The sequence below is a fragment of the Charadrius vociferus genome, unplaced genomic scaffold (genome assembly GCF_000708025.1).
Source record: "Charadrius vociferus isolate BGI_N301 unplaced genomic scaffold, ASM70802v2 scaffold102, whole genome shotgun sequence".
Classification (NCBI taxonomy): Eukaryota; Metazoa; Chordata; class Aves; order Charadriiformes; family Charadriidae; genus Charadrius; species Charadrius vociferus.
In genome coordinates this window covers 2,533,243-2,560,354 of record NW_009647212.1, presented here as the reverse complement: position 1 = coordinate 2,560,354, position 27,112 = coordinate 2,533,243, and the positions used below count along the sequence as shown (strand labels likewise).

The window sequence follows — 27,112 nt, the reverse complement described above, 5'->3', positions numbered from 1 at the left end:
GGTCAGCATGTCATCTTCTAGGAACTGCCACCTTTTTTAATTTTTTTTCTTTTTTTTTTTTTTTTTTTCCTGGAAACAACCAGTGATGGGATTGGGGTTTGGGGTTTTATGAGAAAAAGGACACGTGTTTGACATATGGCACTTTGTCCACTCTTACGAAAGAGTGCTTTGAGGTATTAGTTTCCATATTGTGAGCCTCATATAGAGAAGGGACTATGCAGAATGGGTGTATCATCTACAGTGGTGCATACCTTATGCTTTCCAGCAAGATCAGAATGCGGTAATGATCTACATTGGTGCAGTATGGAAGCATGCTCATGTATTATATGATGACATTATATATGATGTCCATGTAAATTCACATCGCATACACTGATTCTGGGGTTTTGGAGGGGGTGAGTTGGTGATAAGTGCATTCATATGTGTGGGCTTTGATTCTCAAGAGATTTTCACTCATGGATTCAGTATACCATAGGACAAAAACCCCTGATGTCTCATATCACTTCAATGGCAGAAGTTTTGGGAACAAGAAATCACATAAGTCTATATTTTGTTTGTGGTATCTCCTATAGCACATTAATTTTTATTTACTTTGCCTTTTATTATGGAGGATACTATAGGAAAAGCATGAATCTGATATAATCGTAGCTGAGCTTCCATAATTTAGTATTTTTAAATGGACAAAATATATAACCATCTAGGTTTGTCAGCCTCCCTTCATCATTACAGTGTGAATTCCTTTCCCTCCAGGCCAGGTTAACTTGGTCATGTCACTCAGACTCTGGGAGAAGATACATTTATGCTCACTTTGGAGAACTAACCCAGCTGCAGTAATTCTGCAAAAAACTTTATGTGTAATGGGGTATGATGAAGATGCCAGGTGCTGATGGGCCTGGCCTGCTGATGCAGAACTCATTTTAACTCCATCCCAGCAATGGGCTGTCAGCAATGCCCATTCACCTCAGTATAGCAACTTTGGATTGCAGCATGAGGTGCCATACTCTATGAGATGTGCTCATCATTTTTCACTTCTTTCTCTTCATTAATTTATAAAGACATTCCTCAAACCAGAAAAAAAGACCTGTCTTTCCTTGCTCACTCTTCCCATTTCCCCCTTTTTCTTTTCACTGTCATTCTATTCTAATTTTTCTAATCCCCTTTACTTGCCAGGGAAAAAGGAAAAAAATCTGCTGAGAAATGGATTTTCCCTTCAGGGTGATGCAGACTTCAAAAGAAAAATCAGTCATTTCAAGAGAGGAAAAGAGTTTAATCATCAAGAGCAATAATTACTTTCTAAATATTAGCATGGCAGATAAGGAGAGCAGAATTGAAATGGAAAGTGGGGCTTTCTCAGTTATTCATTATATTTGATTTGTAAGTTTGGAATTTCTAAGGACTTACTCTGTATTGCATCTCTGTATTGTAGTTATCATAACTGATAGCGTATCGAGACAGTTATCAGTTCCAGTTCTTGTGTTTCTTCAGAGATAAAAGATGGCAGTTTGGAAAGTAATTGCTTTTTTTCCTCAGCTTGATCTCTTTACTTCCTTCTGTGCTCAGCAAGGCATACATTTCTGTTTCCAGCCATTTTGTAGATACTCTGCTTTGGATTCGTTCAAGAGTATAAGGGGCTGAGCCTTAAACCTCATTGCATTTAAGCCACTAGAAATCCCATCCTTAAGAACTGGTTTCAATTTTCTGGTAGTCTATGAATACCAACCTAGTTAAAAACAGTGGCAAACCCAGTTTTCTATCTGACAGAACATAATTAGCTGCATGCCTCTACCTATGGAAGTAAAGACCTCTTAAACTTTTTTTCTGACAAATACACCTGCCATTTTACTACAGCAGGATTGTTCTTTAAAGTATTTTATAGAAGAACTCCCTCTGAGTTTGCTCAGTGCGATTTCAAAGTGTATCTGCTTGTGTTCCTGAATGACCGGTAGCACTTGGCACAGGTATAGAGAAGGTTTCAAAGGACAAAGTTGTGAATGGGGAATCAGTCTTAGCAGAAGAGATTGTTAGAATATGGCTTCTTTATCTTGCAGACTGAAGGAATAAAGGAGATACAATTACTCTCTGAAACTGTATGGTGTTTACAAAGAGGAGGCTGGGAAAATATTTATTTAAACTAAAGGGTTGCATCGCCCAAAATGGCCAGTACCCAGCTGTGAATAGGTTGAGTCTGGAAGTTAGAAGCGTGTTCCTGTCCAAAAGAGGAGTCCTCTGAATGAAGGGGTCTACGAGAATAAGTTTATTGATGGCTTTATATGATGTGGTCCTGAAGCAGTTGAGTATTAGCTCTTATGCTGTCAGAGGTTCCTTCTTGTGTTCCTGTGATTTGTGTACATGATGAGTCTGCACCTACTGATGTTTTAGTACTGTATTAATGACAATATCATAGAGATACAAGAGCACTGCTGTCTCACAGCTGTGCTGCGCTTCAGTGCGATGAGTTGTCTGTTCTCAGGCAGTACAGCTGAGCAAGAGGCCCTTGCAAAAAGATGCACAGCTCCCCGTAGCAGACAGTAGCAGACACCTCATTGGTAAACATACAAGATAAGACCTTTTGTCCATTTGGCTAGTCACATCATATAAGGTCACATTACCCCACTGATTAAGCAAAGAGTGTGCCATTCCACTTAAAATGAATTTTTTCTCTCTGAACCAGAGAGGTAATCAACTGTAAGGAAGAGAGGAGACTCATCCTGAATGCAACATTCCAAAAATCCTATATAGTGGCTTCTGGTTGGGTTGAAGTGATAGGCACTCCTATTTTTAATAAATATTTAGGTTTCAATAAGTTTATAGCTCAGCTTCTGAAGGCTAGAAGGAGCAGAAGAAAAATCCTGAGCTCTTCGAAGATATCGAAGAAGGCAAAACTCTCAATGCTGTCATTGGCTGTTACAGAAATGCATTAAAAATTATTAGTCGGATTTGCTAGTATAGCTGGATGTCTTGTTCGGTGGTATCTGGAGGAGCAACCTTGGAGGAGCATTTTGGAGCAATTAGGAGTTCAGCCAGTGTTGCTCTTCACAGCTCCTTTCCAGCTGGGGTCAATGGGAGAGAAAGATGCTCCAAGTTTTATCTTTTGGAAAGTAAGTATGACGTCAGCGCTAGTCAGAGCACAAACAGGGAATGTGGGGTTTCGGTAGTCACATTATATGAGGACAAATTACCTCAATCATCAGGTAAAGATCAGGCAACGTACTTAAAGTGAAAAAAATGCACATGAAGTGCACATATAGTGCAAAAGCCCTGAAAAAGGAGAAGAGAATGAGGTATCTTGACAACTCTAGGTACATGAGAGTTAAACTCATCGGCTGCAGAGTTTGTGGTTTGAAGTAGAGAGTGAGAAGTGATAGGAAAGGTACTGGGCACAGAAAGGCCCATTAAGTTATTCCTACTTTGACTCTGAAATGAAGCACAGAAGGTAACATGAAATTAAGCACTTTGTTATTATGGGTCAGGTTTCAACATACGGTACCAATTCTTCAGTTTGATCAATTTAGTCCTTAAAGAAATCAAAACAATGAGTAGTTTCAGGCCTTAAAATGGGGGTGGGGGGGGGGGGGGGTGTTTGAGGATTTTCCTTGTATTTCCTTTCTGCTCCCTTCAGCCTGAGGAGGTTCACTGCAGGTCAGAAAGGGATGAAGGGGGAGGTAGTGGAGTAGAACCTTAAGGTATTTCCTCCCCCGAAGCAGTGCGCATCTAGCAATTTCCCAACATTGGGAATGAAGTGCAGATGCAGGAGAAGAACCCATGCCACCATCTCCCCACATGTAGCATAGGGCTCTGGATAGCCAGGGGGATAACGCTACCCCGCTCCATAGCTAGTGTGTAATGTCTTTTGTTTTTATGTGTGGCATCCACCTGTGCAAACTTTGGCTTGAATTAGGTGAGTGTAATGTACTGTACAGTGCTTAAGGACATAACAAACAACACTCAGATACAAAGAGAAGGAAAAAAAAGGAAGTTGCTCTCTCTACTGTAAAATAGTGAAACAGGCATTATTTTGTACTCACTCTACCAGTGACATTTTAATTTATGAGCTAAGAATGCACTGATTGCTGGCTGCAAAAATTGATTTGGTGTTCATCTGATTCAACCCGTGTCAGAGTTTGAAAGTAATTATGATAGTGGAGCTGATAGGCAGGCAATTACATTTTTGTTCTCTCTCTTTCTCTCCGTTTTTTTTTCCTGAAGTTGTTCTTGTCAGAAGGCCATGCAAGCATAAGAGTATAATGTTTGGCGGTGTTATTTTGTAGATTATTAAGGTATAGTCTCAGTTAGTGCTAAAACTGTGTTACCTGCTTTCCTTAGCTCAGCCTTTGTTAGCCTCTTTGGAAATCTCCCAGGATAGCTAGATTAAAGAATCCATGTTTAGGCAGTCTTGTGCTGCTCATACTTCCTCCGCACCATCAATAATGTTAGCTACAGGTGGTATACCCTAAAGCTGTCTTCCCGCCATCGTTCACATTACCCTCTGCTCATGTCATGCTCCCTGCAAGGTGTCTGCATGGCAGTGGGGGGGGGGAGTTTAGAGGATGGTGTTTGTTCTTTAATGGGGAGAGGATGAGACGCTCTCTCGCCACAGCAGGTTGCAATCAGGATGCTGCTCCTAGAAGGAGATGCTGTAGGTCCTTGTTCCTATGCTCCTGATGCAGCAAGATCTGGGAGGACATCTCCTGCTCTGAACTGTTCAGAAACATGGATTTCAAGCCTTGATCCTTTTCACAGGGCTAACCCCTTCTGGGGACTACGTCCTCTAAGGTGTCCTGAGGGTGCTTTGCTGCCGTGCACACACTGATTGGTATGTCTGAAATTTAGGTGCTAATAAAAAAAAAAAGATGATTATCTGAAAACTGATAATTTGATGCAGTTCTTTTTCTGAGATGGTTTTAAATGATACTTGGTTTTGTTCCAGAGTAGAACAAAAGCTAATGCTTTAGCATCATAATTTATCATAAAACTGAGCTGTTATTCCCTTGTCTGCTGTACTAAATATGTTGCTTGTTTGCCTAAACAGCAGTACTTGGAACAGTCTCTTTCATCCTGTTGATTCTGCGGTATCTAAATAATGGGATCTTGATCTGATTAGAGTCTGTGGGTAATATCATTATTGTTAAAATTCAGGTAATAGCTGTTGTATCTTCACATATAAGCTGTATGTTCTCTGATAACGTGGAATTTAAAGAAATCTTTTCCCTGCAAATTTAAAAGCTGGTGTTCGAGTCAAGATCAGTATCTTCACTGGTATCAAAGAACCACTGAGCTTTCCCCAGCCTAAAAGAAGAAGGGGTGGCAGAGAAAAACAGGAATAATGTTGAAAGTAGGAGACCAAAGTCTGTGAGCTTCAGTATAGGCTTCTTGCCTATTATCCATTTATTTATTCTTTCCCTCCTGGTATATTTTTCTCTCTTTTGCTGAGGTGGATGAGAAACTATATTTGCTTTAAGACAGTGACAAGTCATGGAATGGTATAGGAGTTGCGTGTTTTCATTTATGTCCTTTACATTCGCATGCTATACAGGGTTTAAAGAAACTGTGACTGTAGAACATTATAAGCTATATGCTTTCAGGACAATGACTTCTCTTCCTTCTGCAAAGATTTGCCTACTGGTATTCAGTTAGCAAATCATAGATGGCCTGGCAAGAGTTAATAGCTTCTCTCCCAGATTTCTGAGGGCTGCATTTCACATAGAACCAGATTCCATGGTTTGCTTTGGGGCTGCAGTTTTTTGGTCTATTTGTTTGCATTCTCTCTGTCCGTGTTAATTTAAACCTTGGAACTATCTCATCAGTGATCTCCGGTGGACAGTGGAGTCCACTCTTCAGTGAAATGTCATGATCACCCAAAATGATACAAATGTTTTGAGGAGAAGAGATTATTGTGGGCAAACATATGCCATAGCTTTTCCCTTTTTAGCTCTCTGTTGGGCTGTAAAGTACAGGTGTGGTTTTTCTATGAAGTTCAGGGCTATTCTCATCTTCTAATTTGATTCAGGCAGCGTTTTGAAATTATATTGAAGCCTGATTTACTTTAGAGCATACAAGATATAAAGAACATTTACCAGTAAAAAGAGATAAAGAAAAAGTTTGAAGCAGATTCGACGGTTTGGCCCCCACTTGTGGAATGTGTAGATATACATTCCACATTTCTCATTTAAATATTGAGACTTCTCTCTGTTACTGATCTTCTGTGAATCAGTAGGATTACTCCAGTCTATTGTTAATAATGCCACATTAAAATGCACTGTGTCTGCCTCCTGACACTGTGAACCTGACAGGCATCTCTTGGGCTTGCTCAGGTGCCTTCTGCAATGTCGGAAATGTGTCAGCTCATTGGACTTAGAATGACTGAGAAATCCAGCATCCTCCCAAATGCTTTATCATTTCTTTGTAGATCTCACTGCCGTATACATTTCAGTGGATGGCATTCTGAGGCATCTCAAGAATCAACAAATTCTATCCTATTATAGAACCTTTAATTCAAAAATGTCAGAAACTGAGGCCATAACAGAAGACATGCATTACTGGGCACTGGTTTATGTATGTGCTTAACCACACTGAACACTGAAAATGAGTCTTTATGCTGACAAATGGCCAAATTTGGTTACTTTTGGACATGTATTCACATTCAAGGAGGCAAAAAAAATTTCAAAACTATTAGGAAAAAAATGCAACTGAAAATGTCATTGTGCCACTGTGTAAATCTGTGTTGTGCTTTGCCTTCTGTGCTGCACTCAGTTTTCGCCATCAGCTCTCAAGAAACAATCTATGACAACTAAAAAAGCTGCAGAAGAGATGAGCAGGGCGGTCAAGGTTCCCACATGAGGGGAGGTTAAAGAAGCTGGTATTTTTCAGGCAGAAAAATTGGTAACCAAACAGTGATAACATTGGTCTCTAAAATCAAAATGGTGCAGAGAAATCGTGACTAGGGAATGACTGGTGTTTCTCATGCAACAAAGATTGAGGAGTGAAATAAAGCAGCAGCAGGCTGAGATCAAACAGGAGGAAGTACTTTTACACAAAATGTGGAGCCCGCTGCCATGTGATATTATTAAAATAAAAAATATAAATGGATTTTAAAAGCTAACATTCCAGTTTGTGGTAGAAAAGCCCATTAAGAACTATAAAATACAAAACCTATTTGGCATAAAGATGCAGGTATGACCACTTCCTAAACTGATGCTTGTCACTCCAATTAGCATATATGAGAGAAAAGATTCTGCATGTTTCTCTTGTGTTTATCCTTTCTCTGTGAACAAACATAAATAACTGGCTAATGCCAGAGGCAGGAATCAAGTCTTAGACGGAGTTTGAGCTAGCATGACTACACTTATGCTTCACATGTTCTTAGTGCACAGTCATGATAAGTATATATTTCCATTTGGAGCACTTGCATCTGTGACTTTGAGTGGACAGATACCAGACATACCTTCAGGCATTTTAAAGAGGCTGAAAAAGGCAAAAATGAAATACAAGAACATCACTAGATAGATCAAGAAGGAGGTAGTCAACCTCCAACTCTTTCTATAATTCTTTAAAAATTCACATTGCAGGAATCCCCTTCTAAATGGGAAGGCCTTTGTCTGTAAATTGCATCAATACTTCATTAATTAAATTCATTTTTCTTTCCGTCTTCCTCTCTCTCTTTTGTTTAATTAGGATGTAGTCATTTACAGCCAAACCTCTGTTCAGCTGCTATAAAATATTCATTTCCAGTTGCAGCTTGATAATGAAACAGTATCCTGCAGCCCATTCAGACTGTTGCAAAGCAAGGCAAATCACCAAAGGGAAGGGAATAAATGCATTTTTTTTAAAAAACAACAGACTCAAACACGCTCAGTGCAAACTGGTTTCGGGCAAAGGGAAAGGCTGCCAGCTAAAAAGCAATTTATGTAATACATTGGCAAGGAGGTGGGAAGCCAGTGAATAGAACTTAATGAGTTGACAGCTGTCGAGAGCTCCATGGTGTCAGATTGTAGCATTTGTTTCGATCATTTGCACATTGTGGGTAAGTGGGAGACTTAGGTACGAGGGATATCCTGGGACCAGCCAGGCAATTTGTTCCACTACCTGTGAGGTACTGAGGTTCAAAGCCGCCTGGTATCAAGGTTACAGAGCATTTCTCTGCACCTGTTGGAAAAGCTGTGCTTTGTCTGAAAGCAAGGTTTGCTTTCTGACAGGATGAGCACTGGTGGTCCACCATGGTAGGGCTGTTTTTCTGAGTGTCGTTTGCCTTTGGTGATGAATGGAGTTAAGCTCTGCTGCGGTTTATTTCTGTAGATGCGCGCTGCAGGTTTTCTCTGCTGATGAGGAGAATTTGCAGGAAGTTCCTTTCCTTCTTATGCAGGAGTCCCGGTTTGTAGGACAGTGCAGTCATTTCCAGTACTTTATTTCATGTCAGAAACATTAAAGAGACCAGAGAATTTCTTAGGTCCCTCCTACCTCAACACCACGTAACAATCTGTTAAAGTTCATATGGGAGTTCCATTTTAACCGTGTGAGTCTTTCTGCTCACAAAATTTTAAAAATTGGATGCAATCACAGTATCTTCCTTCTGATGCTTTACACAACACTCTCCTCCAGGTATTCTCGAAGCAGCTTATAAACATTTGCTTCCAAGAGATACATGTGCGTCTTCAGTATCTTAACAATGAATCCATGGTGTGCTGACAGGTAACTGCTCTGTCAAAGGTCATTGCAAATCAATGGCAGAGGTGTCCTGATGCTCAGCTCTTCTGTATAATTCCACAGTTGCGTAATGCAGGATATTAGACTAGTTGAAAATAATGATCCCTTCTAACCTTGAGATCTCTGAATCAAAAAAAAACCCCTATTGGCTGCAATCTATTTCTTGCAAATTCCAGACTTGAATTATGTCAGTTACATGTCTACTAACAATGGCCGAGACAATTATGGGATTTTTTAAAAACTACTTTGCCTTCTGAAGCACCTCAGAGTAATACAGTGCTGTAGTCATGCTCTGAAGTTCTGTCAACGTCACTGCAGTGTCCCAGAGTGCAAAACTGCACGTGCTTTGATTTTACATGCTGCTGCCAGTCAGAAGCCTGATATGGATATAACTATGGCAACTTTTTGTCAGCTTAGCTTGCAATGCTCAGAGGTGGTGTAACTCTGCCGGCAAAACTCCTTCTTCTGTCAGCATTGCTGGATCTAAAGTGAGCAGCTCTGCCAACTTGGATATGCCAGCATGGCTGTCATTGCCAGTAAGCTCTCTAGTGTGAGTAGGGCCTAAGTCTGAAAATTAAGTGGTAAAAATGCCAGGAGGCACCACCTTTTAACGTTAGTGGCTTCTATGACTTCTTTCTGGATAGCACGGGTGAAACGTCAATAATGATACCATAGAGAAAGGAATTTTAAGGAAAAGCTAACTTGGTTCCTGAAAATTCTGTGATTCTGTGAATGAGACACTAGAGACATACCATTATACCATTGCCATTATAGCAAGGGAAAATCAAATTTTGTCTTAGAGCAAGGATGATCAGAGTCTTTCTGCTTTTTTTTTTTCTTCTTGTTAAAAGGCCGAAACTGATTCAACAAAAGGCCTATGCACAAGCATTTATCTGTCTATGCAGGGACTGAAATACTTACATACTGGATATGGGGAAAAATACCTCTTTCTACATTTTGGCCCTGTCCTGATCAACCTGTCCAATTTATTGCATTCCTAAGAATGAAGTTAAATTTTCTGTGGGCTAATACTTGGCTACCCGTAATCTGGAAGGACTAAATATTTCTGTGTATTACTAAAGGTTTTTAATGGGCATTGCATAAAATCAGGCATGTTTTCTTTTGTGATTTCCAATGCTGTCAACACTATAATTAGAATATATAGACTTTCTCAGAGTGCTACCTTGAAATGATGAGTGCCTGACTCAAATTCATTACGCAGAAGCTTCTTTGTTTCATACTTGTCGTGAATGTCATGCTATCTGGAAATCTCTACCAGAGGTCAGAAATGTTAAGACTGCAACAAAGCTGAGTTTAGAGGCGGCTTTACTGACAGTGGAGGAAGCCTTCTCATGGATTTAGAGCTTCATGTCCTCTCCTTTTGACAACGTTCCTTTGGTTACTTGTTTCCTGGTGTCTCCCAGCGTTGGCCACGGAAATCTGAAGGGCGCAAGAGAAAAAAACTTGTAGTGCTTGATACTATGATAGACAGAATTGCAGAGAAACTGAAAGCCTCTTTACTGGGTGTGGGTTGGATTCCTCCTCCCACCCCCTTTAAACAGGTAGAAGTATAGAAATTCTCAGCATGTTCCCGGTGGTGTTTAAAGCTGCCTGAATTCCTTTGTCTAGCTCTCTCCCTCGGTAAGTGCATTCCAGCTGAGCATCTATTGGGCCATTAAAGCTAACTTTGTTCCTTTTTTTCATTTTACCCAAACACAAAAGATTGATTTGTCTTTACTACAGTTAATCAAACTCAATAGAGAGCTAAATAAATAAGCAAGGAAAATGGCCTTCTTATCCGTCATGGAGAGCAAATGTTCTGATTAGGCAGGGGCTGCAGAGAAACCCAGCGGGGATAAGTGTTCACCATGTTTGTTGTGCATGGGGAGTCTGCCTACCCAATGGCAGAATTTTCTTGCGTGACAACTGTTTGCGGCTTGGACCACTTGATGTGACATTTAAGTGAAGTTCCGTTTGAATTTAATGGGATCCCAGGAGGCATTTGTTATGTTCAGCAGCTCAGGAGGTTGAAGTTTACCTGGCTTCATCAATACTTGATGGACTAAGGATGTTTTTTAAGCTGGTGGGTATATGTTTGAAGGGTCTTTCCTTGTTTAAGTTAGTATTAGAGAAGAATTGACAAACTTCTGTCTCTAACTTTCCTAAGTTTTCCCCCATGATTCCTGGTGGTGGTGGGACTGATTTGTGTTGCTTGTTTACTTTGTTGTTACCTAGTTTTTGCTAACGTGTGCTGTGAAGTCAGTTCCCTATCCCCCCCTGTGAAGTTGTTAGTCTATTCACATTTCAAAAGGAAAAAAAAAATGTTAATGATAGAAAAGCATGACTTTTAAGCATCAGATATTTGGCAGAGTGTTATGGTTTGAAGAACCCATAAGAATTTGTGGTCATTTAGACAATTATTTGATCACCTGATGACCCCTCCCCACCCAGGAAGGGGAATCAGGAAAAACATGGAAACCCGAAGGTTGAAATATAAACCGGTTTAATAGAATAAGACTAAATAATTAACATTAATAATACTAAAGAACCAGTATTGATCCTGATACCAATATAAAATATACAAGGATTATATCAGTCAATTATATCAGTAGGAATCTGTGCACTCCCAGCAGTGGACAGCAAATGTCAGAGACTGTGAGCGCTACAGCTTTGGGAGGAAGGGAAGGCCTCAGGGGTACAGCACCAGGGCAAGAAGTTCTCAGGATCACAGCCATGATGTAAGAGAGAAAACTCCTCAGCAAACTCTCTAATTTATAGTGAATGTGACATTCATGGTATGAAATAATCCTGTTGGCCAGCTTGGGTCAAGTGCCTGGGTCTCGCTCCTCCTCATCCCTGCACCTAGTGAGCTCGAAAACACTGAGACCTTGAAATCCACATACCATAGCTGGCTATAAAATAAGTGTTTTCACGAATTCAGACACTAGAGTCTTCTAAAAATGCAGTTTTCCGTAGCAGTAGAACAACACTTGCTGAAAAGTAAAATTACTGAAAGACAAATTAATCCTGTGTTGCTCAAACCAGGACACAGAGGTATTCCTGGATGGAATAATGTCTATAACTGTTTAACTTCGTTTTTATTAGCTTCGACCTTGATAATGTTAATATGTTAATATGTTAATAAGTTAATGGCAATATATACCTTTTGGTGCGTATACAGATGTTTTTGTACTAGCTGCTGACAATCATTTATATCCTATATTAAGAGAGGAAGGATGGGCTTGTGGTTAAGAGGCTGTCACTGTTCCTGGGAAATCCGTGTTGTACCACAGCCACCTTTGTGACCTTCTTGGTGTTTATGAACTTTCTTATTGTTTGTAAACTAAAACTATGGCCTTTTTTAGCAGGTATGTTGTCTATATGCTTATATATAGGTATTTAGTGGCTGTTTTCCTTTGTTAACTGTTCTGTCTATATAATGTTATTCAGGGACCAGTTCTAGGTGCTGATATGTACCCAGCGGGCCAGGGTTTATTCTGCATTTATTTATTCTGCATTATGTTTATTCTACATTTAAATGTGTGTGGCAGCCCCCTTCCCCTTGTGAGCTAATGTGTTAATCCTGTGAGTAACAGTATTTAAATGCCATTTCCTAAGTGTGTGTGAATGTTTAGAGAGAAAGAGGAATATTTGTCTGGAAAGAGTAGTCTAGTGCGTTAATGCGAATATTCAAAGATAGTGGTTTATCTTATTGGACTCAGAGGTACTTAGAATAATTGCAGAAGTTGTTTTAAGGCACATTTATTCAGAGTGATTATGTTTATTGTTACTTTATGAATACCATACCCTGTCACATTAGATTTTAAGTGCCACAGTTTGGACCATAGAACAGGGTATTTTCTCCTTTATGAATTTTACTGCTGCACATGCCAACTTTTTGCGGCCTACGTAATAACGAGTAGCCGAAAATAAGAGAGAAGCAGGAGAGAAGGAAAAGAATTCCCCCATTTAAAAAAAAAAAAAAATGACGGCGATTACTGTGCGCCCCCAAGGCTTGGCTTACCCATCGCTTCCCATTTGGTGCTGGGAGGGATGCTGTGGGCCCGCGTGGCGCTTCGGCGCAGCCAGGGCACAGCGACTGCCCTTCCGCCATCGTTGGCTGGGCCGGGCTTTTGCAGATGGGGTACAACCTATTAGGCCATATTGTCACTTGCCATCAGTAATAAATACATGACTGTGCTCAGATTTTCTCCAGGGAAAAGATGTCTGCTGGGAGAAGGTCCCACGTATCTTTAATTTCTTGTTAAGCCTCATTTGCAGGCGATGATGAGATCCCAGCACCAGGTATTACGGCAATAGGAGTACTGCTTTAAAAATAGAAACAGGGCTCACATGGTTTTATTAATGAGCACATAAACAGAAATGCCAGTTAAATTGCATATGCGACTGCCTCTTTGCTGCATAGTAGCCTTACTTTACGGATTTGTTTCTTTTAAATCATGTGTGAGGCAGTGAGTGCAACATGGTGTGCAGATTTTGAGGCTTAAGAGATTGTCATTAAAGGTACTGTGCTGTACTTAGTTATTTATTTCTTGCTCAGAGTGATCCAATCAATAACAGAACAAAATCAAATACAACTCCCTCCCCTCTGAGAAAGAAAAGACAAGCTAAATAAAGATGTCCAGGAGCAAATGCCAGCAAACGACATATTGATTTCCAGCAAAGGAGCAAAGTATAAATGAAAAATATTCTTCTGACACAGTTATTAAGTGCAAGGTAGCACGCAAAGAAAACCCATTTACTCTTACTAGAGGCTGAGTCTTCAAAGGGCAGCTGATTCATCTCAGATCATTTGAGTCTCTAACTTTCTGAAACACAGGCTTCCCTTTACTAAAGGATTTTTCTGTACTTAGGCTTTGCTTTGAGAATGTAAAATGTTTACTAAAATTCTGATTGTATGCCAAGTAAGCAGATAAGTTGCTTTCTCCCCGTTTTATAGCAGTATAGACAGAACCATGAGGAAAGGAGGCAATTTTCCTCATGTCAGACAGTGAATTTATGACAATATCAGGAGTATAAAATCAAGCAACATGAGGGCTCTGATTCAATGTCCTTGGCAATTTGGACTGGGGCAATTTAAGAAGTTACTGCTCCCCAGCGGTCTGCCCTGCCCTTCTGCTGGGGAAGTAGATAACATGGTTGTTCTTCAGCAAGTGTGGTTCATATCCCAGCATATTAATAGAATTATTTCTGTGGCAGTTTAAGTTAATCCATCAGACTGTGTGCATCAGGGGCTAGGGTCCACACCAGCAGGGTGCTAAATTCTGGCAATAGGCTGACTTTTTCCTACGTACCTCTGAGGATCTTTACTCAGCTTTTGCTTCCTGTGTCCTGCTTTAAGCAGGTGCTCAGCAGAGGTGTAAAGGGACACCTGCGCTGCCACGTGCGTCGAGCAGGTTGTCGCTTCTTCTGAGGGGGATCACGGCACAGGGGAGACCACTCTGAAACTAGTTTCAGAGCATTTCCTAAAAGAAATGTCTTCCATTTGAAGAGTCTTGGACAAGCATTGCGAAGCAACACAGTGTGAATTGATGTGATTTTCAGGAAGTTAGACTCCTGAGCAATGCCTGAATTTAAGCATTTTTGCCCTTCCAGCAGGTCTCGCCCATTTCAGGGTAGGAGTTGTGGGTTCAGCTGTAATGGCTTAATTTGGGGGATTAAGTGATTTAGTTAATGTAGTTAAAAGTGGTAACACCTAGTGTACCTTTTCACCTGCATCACCGCCATCTGCATAACCAGGGTTATGCTTAAAACAGAGGGCTGAGGGTTTCTGTTTCAGCTGACAGGTTTGTTTCAATAAGAAGTAAAAATATAATAGGGAAGGGGAACAAGCTGTATCAAATCATGAAAAGGACACTTAGTGTGAAAATCCTTCCTGTGTGATTAACTTGAGAGGCACTATACTCAGCTAATGACTTCGGTGTACAGGCACACAACTTTCATCTTCAAGGTTCTTCTTTGGAAGCAGGAAAATGCATGTGGAACAGAGCAAGAGGTTGATAAGTGAGTTGGGGAGGGGGAAGAGTCTCCTCTCATGCCAAAGTTGTATCTTTTGTGTTTAAGCCAAGAAATTATATTTTACAATGTAGTTCAAAACTCTTGCAAATCTTAACGGTTACACTGAATAGTTTGGAAAAGACTTGCCAGTTGATCCTTTACCACATCAAAATAAAGAAGCACTGTTCTATTGGGAACGGAAAGAAACAGGAAAGCAAGTGACTCTGTGCATATGTAATCAATAAACAACCAATCTAGATTCCTGGAAATGAAATTTTATTTATTTATTTAGCTCCTAAATAGTATGTAATTTCTTCAGGCCAAGAAATAAATTGAAAGGATTTAGGAGGATTTGCTTATCAGCAGAACACCACGTAGCATTACATTCCTTCTGGTTTTGGGAAGGTACATTGAAGTTGAGTTAAGCTGCTGTGGTTCAATACTTCTCTTTCCCCTGTCAGGGTGCCTTGAACAACAGACGGATTACTCCTCCCCGCTTCCCTTTCTCCCCTCTTTGCCCTCCCTTCTCTTCCTCTCTCTTTGCCCTCCCTTCTCTTTCTCTCTGTCCTCACACCCCTCCCAACATCATCGCCCTTCCCACTGCTGGCAGAGACAAAAGGCAGAAACATGATTTTTCCCTATTGTCTTTGCACTGTTTAGGGACAGAACAAAGTCCCTGAAATTTGGCATCAAACCTGGTCAAGAAGAGTCAGACTTTACAGTCTTAATGAACTATTGATTCTATTGAGACACGCTTTCAGTTTTCAAAGAACTAGTTCAGCTTTCAAGGCTCTTTTTAAACATGACTGCACATGACTCTGGATTGACACACAATTGCGAGGATTATTTTTTGCTTTCTCTTACTTAACTGGCTACTTAATCTCTTGTCTGCCGCAGTAATGGACAAATGGCTGATTTTGTTAAGGGGTAGCTCTCTCATGATCCCTACTTAATGATATAATTTGACAACAAATCAGCTTTTATGTCCAGCCAGGAACATGCAGCCAGGAAATGCACTTTTGCTGGACTGCTGTTGAGGGGTCCATGCCTGCTGGTTACCTACCAGCTGCCGGCCAGTCAGGGTCCTGGGAACATACGGATGGATTTGTTTCCATGGTCTGAACAGGTCTACAACAGTGGTGACTTCTTGCTCCAAGTACAACTGGCTGAAAGGCTGTGCTGGATAGCTTTACTGCCTGCTTTGGAATAAAAGACAGAAATCCATAATGATGCCTTTCTATTACATAGTGATGGAGACGATGCAAATACCAAATTGATTTAGAGTGGATTAGATTGGACTGAAGATAGATAGGGCGAGTTCTTCCCCACTAGGACATATACACTAGTGGTATTCATACCTGAATGGCTTGGCCAACTGCTCAATCTCAGTACTGGCAGTTTCTGGTATTTCCTTGGGGAGACTTCTCCATAGTTAATAAAGATCACTATTGAGATTTTTCTTGCTGAAAGTCATACTAAATTTTATTTGGCTTAATTTTATCCACTACTTTTTTGAAGCACCCTGAATAGTTCATCTTCCTGATGTTTATTATACCCTTGTGACACCTGTAGACATTTATCATACCTTTAGTCCTTGCGAAGTTGAGCTCTGCTGTTGCGTTTTGCTAAACCTGTCTCATTCATACATCACTCCAGTTCTTTCATCTTTTTGGTGGCTCTTCTCTGAACTGCCTCCAATTACTCTAAATCTTTGGGCATTGAATTGTCCGAAACTAAATGTAATGAGCTATGCTCTCTTGCTGTAAATTGTTGTAGCCTGGTTGAGATCAATGCCAATTTAAACCAGCAGAGGGTTTGGCCCTCTTGTTTTTGTATTCACCTCAAATGAGCTATATGAAGAAAAATTATTAGTTTCATGTTCTTTGCTGCATTACCTCTGCAGAGGCAGACACAGCCTCACCACCAGTGTGTGGGGGTGCAAAGGGCTTGCACATCTTTGCGGCTGTGGCTGTGCTGTGATAAGAAAGTGCATGTTGTACTATGTGGTGCTAATGATTTGGAGGGGATTATTACCATTTAGCAACAGATAGTAGATCCAGGACTTCCCTTAAAAGTTTACACAGTCCCAAATTGCAGCTTCTTTTATAATACGTCATTATGATTTTTGCAACATGTCTAATATTTTCCCATTTGTATGCAGATTCTTTCTGTCTGTATGTGGTAGCTTGAATTTGTCCAGGCTGAGTCTCTTAGACCTGCTATACTGTAATGAACTCCAGGGTATTTTGCAAATAAAGATTAAATAGAAAATGAGAAACAAATATAAGGTGTAGAAAGGACAGATGAAGGATTCCTATTTAATTGGAATAGTGTGAACAGAATACAAGTTCTTTAAAAAAGCCCAGTTATCAAAGTACAAAAGGTTGAGGTATTCAAGCTAGAAATGACACTTAATGAGACAGACACTTCCTCTGCTATCTCATTTTGGCAAGGTAGCAAATGCCTTGAGCGTGTTCTTTGCCAAGAAACATCTTGGTTTCTGGAAGACAGAACAGCATCACTAACATTTTGCCTTTCCAGGCGAGCATTCGTACTGTATACTGTTATGCATAAAAGACAGTACATTGACCATGTTCCATAATAAATTTGAGATATTTAGAAAATACAGCAGTATGGGAGCAGTGGAGGGAGTCAAGTGGTCAGATTTAAGAAAATTTTTTTGAGTTTCAGCTCTGTATGGTCTAGGTGTGAAAGGCAAATGCACTATTCAGATTAATACGACTGTATTTCTTTACTGTTGGGAAGATATTTTTGCCCGGCATGTTGTGGTGGTCATATTTCAAGAAGGATCGCAAATTGTGGTTCCTTGGTGGCAAAGAGATTTACATTTCTCTTGCAACAAAGCATTAAGTGTTGCTTTTCAAATAATGGTGTTGAATTGGAATTAATGTGTGCAGTGTGCAGAAGAGTTTCAAGCAAAAGGCAAGTAGGAAAATTGAATCCTACTTTACCAAGTGAAGCAACTGCTCAGTACGTACTTCTGGAGGAATTTGTCTGGGGTTTGAATTTATGGGTCCTTGTCTTTTCTCTCCCACTAGAACTGAGAACTCCATTATTCTTGGGTGTGTTATTTATAATTTCATAAAGCTGTTCTGTGACAGGACCTATTTTACCCAGCATGCTTAATCTTTCTGAAATAATAGTGCATGAGCAAGGTGTCAAAAAAACTTTGCAGTTGAGAAAAGGAAGATTCAGCACCTGCCATTTTGTGTAGAACAAAGGAGCAAAGGTTGTGGATCTGATGCATAAATTAGGGCTTTGGGCCCTTGGAAGGACTGGACAGGAATGGAGTCATCTTGAGCAGGTCTTGCCACACCATCCCAACTTCCCTTGCGCTTTACATCCCACACCAGTACATACAGTATAATGAACAAAGATGTAGAACCATCACCGTAGCAAGATTGAAGAGGCCCTTAGAGTGAATAATTAGGAGGAGGTGATTACAGAACTAATAATTCATGGAAAGGAATGGGGAGCCAATTCACTGAAATTGAAAGAATTTGAAGGTAAATATGCCCATAAATCCTCCAGGGTGGACTCAGACTTTAGCACTTTCTCCTACCCCGGTTTTATTCCAAGGCAATTTCATTAAACACTAGAGAGAGGGAGAGAAAAAATAATAATATAAATGCCATAAAAAATCTTTCAGAGGAAGGAATAAAAAGGGTTCCTGCCAGAGAGAGATTTTATTGAAAGTTATTATAATACCTATCTTTAGTTTTACGGCCTTTAATACAGGGCCAAGTAATTTCAAAGCTGGGATTCTTTAAAAATGAAATACATATTTTAAAATAGTATAGTATGAATTATTATTTTTAATATAGAATTTAGCTAATATATGGAATAGAAAAATATTTTCTCTCATGTTCTTTCCAATAAAAACACAAACATCATTTTCATCATAGCATACGGAGAAGTTTCATTACTACTATGTTGCCTGTACATAAGAATGTTTACCATTTACCATCACTAGATCACTGGGCAGACGCTAAAGAAATAATCTGTTTACTTCCCCTGGGGCCAAGGGGTGAGTGTAATCAGCTCCATTTCAAAAATGGGGAAAGGGAACCAGAAATGGAATATCTGGTTTTGCTTTGCCTTATAGCGAGCCATTTCTGATGAGAAAAAATGATGTTGGTGGAGAGATTTCTGGGGTCGCTGCTCACTAGCCTCTCCTGTCTCGTGGAAGCAGCAAGTTTAATAATCATCCAGTGAAAATTCTCAGCTCCAGGAGGGTTTTGAAAGGTACAGATACCAGTTACAAGAAGTCATGGTCTTCTGGAGGTCTCCTTGACTGTTTCTGTGGTCAGGAATTTGCTGCTGTTTCTCACTGAAATAGCTGTATTCCTCGGGGATGATTCAGATGTTGGTATCTGAGTGGAAAGTGCATGGAAAACCAATATGTGATGGAACTAGAAAATCAGTTAGTGATAAATTGTGATGGAAACTACTGAGATTAAAAATACAAGATAGGAAATGGCAAGACAGATTAGTGTACTTATCTTTTCTGTGGTTTCTAGAGATCACGTTAATGACCTTGACTTAAGTCTAACACCACTTCTGGAGGTTTTTCTCTTTTTCTAACCCTCATTTTTATACATACAAAATCAGTAACATAGGTCAAACAGCAATCACAGAGCAAGAAAAACTGGAATATCAGGGGAAATAGCATGTGGTAGAGATGGGGAGAAAAGGACAGAGACTAATTGATAGAATCAAGTGTGGAACCAGTCATGAAAAAGTGCAGATACAGGTCAGACTTGGCAGGGTTGGTGAGTATTGCGTATCACACATTTGTATTGTGCCCAAGTCTGGCTGACTGTGCCCTTCTCCATTCAGAACCAACACAAGCTGCATGAGGATTTTATAGAAGGAAACGCATGTCTGAGAGTGCAGCATAAATATGTTGCGTGCACTGTCCTTGAGCTGCTTATTGGATGGGAAATTGATCAAGAAGATAATCAAGGTCCAGGCTTCATGACTTTTCAGCTCCTGCTCAGAACTTGTCTTGGCTTCAAAATTCTTCATCCCCCAGCATTCAGGATCTGTCACGCACAAGAGTGGCCGGGAGGCTGCAGAGGGTCACCTCACCCAGCACCCTGCTGCTGGCCCTGGCCATGCACGGGGCTTTGGGGAGAGAGTCCTGAACAGGATAATGCAAATAGTGATATTTCTTTAGTCTTCAGTGTCTGCAGCACAGGGACCTCCCAAGCTAGGTATGGGGTATTTAATAGCTCTGGAAGGATGTTCTTACCCTGAATTTGGCCAATTACTTCCAAAATGCATCTAAACCTTTATAGCCTATCAGTATCCTGTTGCAAGGAGTTCCCCAGTTTAAAAAACCAACCAAACAAACAAACACAATTTTGTGTAAAGAAATATCACCTGTTTTTTTCTGAGCATGCTACCTTTCTGGTTTCGTATGATGCCCTTAATAAGCAAGAGGGGGAAAAAAGAGTTATAAAGGAACTCCTTATTCTTTACAAATACTGAATCAGATTGTCAATTCAGTTGAATCTGATTCCAAGTTAACGTTGCATGAAGCCATTAGGTATGAGCAAGTGGGTAAGTGGATAGGTATAGCAGTTGATAAGTGACAACCACACATTGTTATAATTTTTATGCTTATTTCCCACTTGAAGCAAATCACCACTGTTCTTCTATGAGACCCTACATGTGAATCGTCAGATCTTCAACTAAGAGCAAAATCCACGTGCTCTAAGTTCAACCTGGAAATCAAAAGCAATTGCCAGGGTCTTAGCACTGTCTGAGCAAGGTCTTCTAGTAGTGATGCATAATTTATTCTTTATTCACAGTGCTGTCCTTAACACTCTTTTTCAAGTGCTTTAGACAAGAGTAATGTAAATCTCCAGTTTTGCTAGCTACATTTCACCTGCTTAAACAAATTTCTTACAGTATAGTTTTGTTGACTTATTGTGCTAAATTACTTTACAGTGGTGCAATTAAAAACTAGTATCTTTCTGCCCAGAGACAGCTGCATTTCACTGTTGGAGGATGGATCACACTGTTTGTAGAAGTTATAAAGTTCTTTGGTGTCCTTTGGGATAAATAAAGCTTTATAAAATATATGTGACAGAACCAGAATTATAGAAAGTAATTTTTTATTTTGTGCATTCCTCCTTTCTTGACCTCTCACTGAACAGCTGAATTTTTAAAGTCATTTTGTTTTAAGAGAGAAGACACCAGGATTTCAACAGTGTTCTTCTGTTTTCTATGACTGAAAGAAGATGCTAAAAACATGACATTAGCATGTAGGGCAGGAAAGCGCTTTGTCCATGTTCCTTTCAGTTCCTTTTTGTCTTTCTTCCACATTGAGGCAAGATTATCTAAAAGTATTTAATGAAAGTATTTAAGAATGAGACTACTGCAAGATTGCATCCCACAAAATGTTGCCAAATGGCAATGCCGGGTAAGACTAAGTAACACATACGATAGGGATTTCTTTACTTCATAGCTGTTTTTTGTCCTGATACTCCATTTTTATAATTTTTGTTTACAGCTGACCGATCCTATTTTTCTTTCTTGGTTCACTCTAAGCCACTGAAATCAAGAGGGAAGGAATGTCAGGTTCAATCTTGTCTTTCTGACTGAAAGCTCCGTTCTGTTTTTTTCCTTAGTTCAAATACTGAGAGGAGCGCAAGGAACTTCTGGCAGCAGACAGAGGGGCTTGCTAGTGTTAGGACCACAGAAGGCTAAAGAAAAGGCTGAGACCTCAGAACACTTATGCAAAGAGGGGTGCAGCATGTTGGAGGCAGCCTTAGCACACACAGGAATGTAAAGGGGACCTTATTTAAAGCTGGAGAGTCTTTTTCAGGAATAAGGATTTGGAAGGCTTGTCGTGATGTGAGTTTCCCAGGAATATTCCCCTGGAATACTAAAGTACAGCATGCTGAAGTACAGCTGCCCTGCTCCTGAGGAGCTGAGATTTCAGGAATGCTTCCTGCCTGGTGAAGAATATTTTAGTTGTTTTGTTTCAGGAGTCACCCCACTGATCCCGCTGCTCAGCAGAATAGGCAACTCTCTGCGAGGAGAAGCTGTTAGGGGAGACAATTTCAGCAGAAGCCACGGTTTGAGCTGATGCTGCTGAGCTGGGGTAATTTTGTACTGTGTGCAGGAACATTACAACCTGTGTCCAGAGGCTGCCACAGACTCTCCCTAATGGTCTGCATTACTAATTCAACTAATTGCAGCAATTACAGGCAGGAGATGCTGCTGGGAAGAGACGCCAGTACACTTCTCTCTAACATGCTGCAGTACACGTTGCTCATTAATTAGACAGCAGCAAAAAAAAAAAACAAAAAAAAAAAAAAGAAAGAAAAAATCACCAGCTGGAAATGCAGAGGAATGTGCTGAAACCTATAAGGGATGTGAACAATCACCGTTGGGTTTAAGACTTTCAGAACCTGACTTTCCAGCTGGTCAGCCCAGTCAGAGCCACGTCCCTGTTCGCTTGGCCAGCGAGCAGGTGACATTGTGTGTTGGGCTCACCTGATGCGTGCAGCAGTTCTTCGTAGTGCAACAAATCGGTTGCACAGATCTGGGTAAATGCACAGGATTCCCAACGCCTGAGGTGCATTAACAGAGCAAGAACTGCCTCTGCCTCAGAGCGATGCATCTAGCAACACAGCAGAGAGTACTGTTAGCTGCCTGGGTGACGCATGTTATCTGAGTCTATCTTGTACTTGTTTTTCTTTGCCGAAAGCACGTTCAGCCTGAACACGCCTCGTGTTCAGTGTCTCAGTAGGTGCCTTCTGGCTGGCCCTACGCAGTATTGGTATTTATGGAGAAGCCCAGCGTGTTCCAACCGGACACGTCGACTTTGGCTGTCGGAGGCGTTTCCCAGCCAAGCAGGCGCCGTAGCCGGCTGTACGTACTGTGTACAGTGCCATGTGCCCACTAACCTAAACAGCCCGGCAGGCGCACCGCACCTGCGCACACCCAAAATGCTCAACAGCACAGGGTAAGCACTGGTCCTCTGACAGGGGAATCCAGCTCCATGGAGGGCACAGCTACCACAGACGTATCTGGAATGCTTGGTACTATCTAAATATTTTAAAAGTTAGAATTCTGAAACACTTTTTTTCTAGGATACTTAGCTGCCTCTGTAACAGCCTCTTGACTTGCAAGCATCTTATATTTTTTGTCCTCTGTTCTTTTCCTTTCGTTCCTTTCCTTCACATGCCAGACAACAGATGACATCGTTTCGTCAGCCGAATGTTCCAGTGATGATGAAGATTTCATTGACTGTGAGCCCAGTACAGGTAAGTCAGGTCAGTCTTGTTTTGCTTGCATTCTGATTTCATTTGCAAAAAACAATGCATACATATATTTATATGTGTGTGACTGTATACATATATATAGTTATATATGTATATATATGTGTGTGTATATGTGTGTATATATATATACACGCTTATGTATATATACACTGTATATAAAATAAAAATTATACAGCTGAGCATCAGATCCCATGGACTTGGCAACAGCAAAACACAGATATGTAGTCACTATTTGGTTAACGTAAAGTTGTTTGCACAGAAAGCCAAACTTCCTGAAAGTGATCCCAGATAATTAATAATTTACATGTTTGTAGCAGTTACGTCACTGACACAGTGGGAAAGCAAGAATATCAATGTGACATGTGACAAATAATAAAGATTTATAAAGTGGGGAGGGTAAATGTTTGAAAAACAGAAGAGAAAAAGCGAAGCAATAATGGATTATTAGCATAGTTTAATCTTTGTTAATTGATCTGAAGATGGACTGTAAAAGGATACATTTGTCCATGGGATTTTTAATACAGTTAACATGGTAATGTATTTATACTAATTTTGTTTCCTGTGAGCCCAAAGAAATTGGGGAACACCAAAACATAGTTCTAACATAACAAAATTAGTAGTAATTCTTGCCCTGTTATCTGCAGTGATGCTTCAAAATGTATCCATTAAAGAGTCAGAAGGACTGGCCATGTGGAACTGACTCAACTTCTCCCTTTCAGATACATTTTGATAAATTGATGGCTTTTCTTTCTGGTGAGATATATGATATGATATCCAGCAGGCAACTGCAGTCTATTTTATTTCTTACAGGCTTTTTCAAGTCTTCTTTTTTGAGGCTTGCCATGAGTTAAGCATTTCTATAATAGAGAACAGACATCATCGAATTTCTGTGTACATTTAAAAGAAAAAGAGAGAGTTTTGTTAGAATCTTTTGTCCTTAAAAGTGAAACATAAATAGTTGCGGGGGAGGGGGTGTTTTGTTTGGTATGGTTTGGTTTTGCTTTTGTTTATTTGGGATGATTTTTTTTTCTTTAAAAAAATACCCAGAAAACATTATCAATGTTCTGTTTCTAGTTTCTCGAAATCATTTGATTAATACAATAATAACATTAAAATTCACCCAAGGCTAGTGCTTTCGTATTTCTTTTCAATTTGTCATGCTATGCCTGCAATTTTTGGTAGAACTTGGTCCTGCAGTAACCCGAGATTGGCGTTGCCTTGTAGCTGGGAACTTCCACTCATACTCTTGACTCCCCCGTGACGGCAGGGAAGGCAGTGACACAGCGACCGATGCTCACAGATAGCTCAGCCTACTCCCGTCTCTTTTTCCACAGATCTCTATGAGTTTTTCAACTCCCCACCTGGCAGAAAAGCTGTCCAAATAATACTAGATTGTGAAGTAAACACTGTGGGTACTGGGATTTTTAATAAAGGTAGTAATGAGATGCCAGCACAGTGATTGTCGTGAAAGTGAGGTGTCAGTTTTATAGGACCATATTAAAAGGACTAGTATACCACGAGTGATATGCAACTGAATGGAGAGGAATCATTTCATTATAGCTTCACTAACATTTCAAGACTTCTTTTTTTTTTTTTATTCTGATTGCCAAGTGTTTCATTTAAAGGAGGAAACGAGATCTTTATCTGACTCCTCCTCTTGTATATTATTGTCATTCGTATTTCAACATAGAAATCATGATTACTTCAATGGCTATAAATTGTAATAGCAATGTTTTCAGCTTGTGCTACCAGTGGAAAAATCAAAGTTTGAGGAGAAATTTGGAAAAAAAGGTTGTTTAGCATGAAATCTGAGAGTGCTTTAGAGCAACATTTCCAGACTAAAAATACCTCTCTCCTGACACAGTTAGAAATCTAATGCTATAAACAGGTACAAACTGGATTTGTAAAAATGACTTGCTTTTGAAAATCCTGCTAAGCATTGCAGTCGGCAGCTGTAAGTGCCTACAGACATTTGAATATCTGCCATGTAAAATAATATGATTCGATCTGCCGAAGGTACTCTCCTAAACTATTAGACATTCTTGAAAATTTCACCCGGTATTTTTATCACACCCTGCTTCTCCTCCATAGGATGGTCGTCTGCATGAGCCACTGAAATCCGAATCTTTTCTTTGGTATTACTGTGGCATTAAAATAAAAGTTAGCCTGATTATATGTAAAATAGGTCTCCAAGATGGTCCTTGCGGATGAAATTTACACTTCCAGATTTTGAGGTTTCCTGCTCTCAGAGGTGCAGGTGTACAAATTCACCAGAAGGAGGACGGATGTGCAGAACCTTTTTGCCTCCAAATGCATAAACTCAGCTCATTCCATCATAAGAAGGAAAAGTAACAGGTTTATGGTGCTCCTCATTTAGGTTTCTTTGTCTATCTTATCGTCTCCATTCCCAGTGCATCCAGGGAAGGTAGAACAGTGCCTGCAATACAGCCAGCATCAAAGCACTCACACAGCCCACTCTGCTCTGGAGCGCTAAAGCAATCTGAGCCGGCTTATCAAAATCCAGTGCTGCTGGCTTGGCTGAGCAGATATGTTTGCCTTTACACTTCACTAGCCAAGTCAGGATTCTGGCCATATGCCAAGATCTGGTACTAAATGTATACATCGTGGAAAGAAAAGAGCCAGATTATCTTGCTTGTATTTTCTAGTGTGTGGGCTTGGATTATTTTTTTTTTAATTGGGCCCATTTGAAGTTGCTTTGTCCTGTTCTGCTGACTGGTCAGTGTATTTTATGCTGCCTTCTGGTTTGCCTGATCGCTTTTGCAGCAAATTGAAAATTAAATGACCTAACCCAGCACAGGCCCTTTTTTGTTGCTCTGATAATGTGTAGCTTTTAAAGCTCTTGAGTTTCTGCCAAACACCAGAACTTGGCCTTCCATCACCCTCAGTGCTATGGTCCAGTAATGCAAAGGTTACTGAACTCACTGCTGCAGCTGTAAGATATGATATACATCGCTGTGAACCTGCTGTGCAATAACCAAGACAAGGGCAGTGGAGAATATTGCCCTGCAAATCAAAAGCTTTCAGATTTCATATGGGTCAGAATCAAATCCCAAGATCTAAATATATTACTTTGGACTTGGTCCTGCCTGGATCAGAAGCAGTACCCTACGGAGTCCTTTTGAAGACTTCAGTTTTGGTGTACTCAAAGATAGTTCAAGAGACAGAAAATCATGTCTTCTTTGATACTAAATATCTTACGAGAACCATTTGCCAGGTCTTATTGCCGCTTAACTCTGATTGTCTGTTGAATCCAAGACCTGAATCTCAGTAAGTGTATGATCTGTATCTGGATACTTGCATCTCTTTAAAAGAATATGGTGTAAAATTTCCTCACTCCATTCTCCTCCGAATTTTGCTGGCTAGCTTGAGACGCTCACTATAGCAGGCTAGCTACCCCTCTGTGCCCCGCTTCCAAAAGTGAGTTCTGTTGGAATTTTTGTAGATCCCCTTGTTTAGAGACTGGGAGCTGTGACAGGACCTGTTGTGACTGAGGTAGCTTGCAAGCATCCTCTGTAGACATGTATGTATGCATAAGGAATTATTCTAACAAGTGGTGGCAATGACAGCTGTGAATCCATCTGTATTTTACATAATGAAAAAGGCATCGCAGTTTCAGAGATAAAAAATACTTCCTATTCATCTTATTGCAGGCAAGATACCCTTAGATCTCTAGATCTCCTGGAATGGCTTACTGAAATGATACAGAGGGCATAAAACCGTTCATTTGCCCTGTAGAAACATTTACTTACAGTCAAGAGCAGTTCCTCTCTTATTTCTATGGAAATATTGCTTGTACCAGTACATGTTCAAAATCCTTCTGGTTTCTGTGCCAGAAACATGATGCTTTTCTCTGGTGTGAGTACAGGACTCTCTTCTTGCCTGTTCCAGAGAGATCTGAGGCTCAAATATTCAAATTCCTCAAAGCTGAAGTCCTGAGTCTGTGCTTATGAACACAGCTCTGTGGTGGTGTTTTGGCCAGTCAGCCACTCTCGAAAAATGAGAGATTTGTAAGGGAAATAACCAGAAAGCACTGTGCCATTGTAAAGAAAGAA

At 40.3% G+C, this 27,112-nt stretch overlaps 1 protein-coding gene across 1 annotated transcript in view; it reads left to right on the top strand.

Annotated features, from left to right (window-relative positions):
• LOC104296069 (neurexin-3-beta) overlaps positions 1 to 27,112 on the top strand; it is a 140,284-nt gene that overhangs the window by 80,016 nt on the left and 33,156 nt on the right. The window contains exon 5 of the mRNA XM_009895897.1: positions 22,946 to 23,030. Coding sequence (XP_009894199.1) covers positions 22,946 to 23,030 — 85 coding nt within the window. The remainder of the gene's footprint in view (positions 1 to 22,945; positions 23,031 to 27,112) is intronic.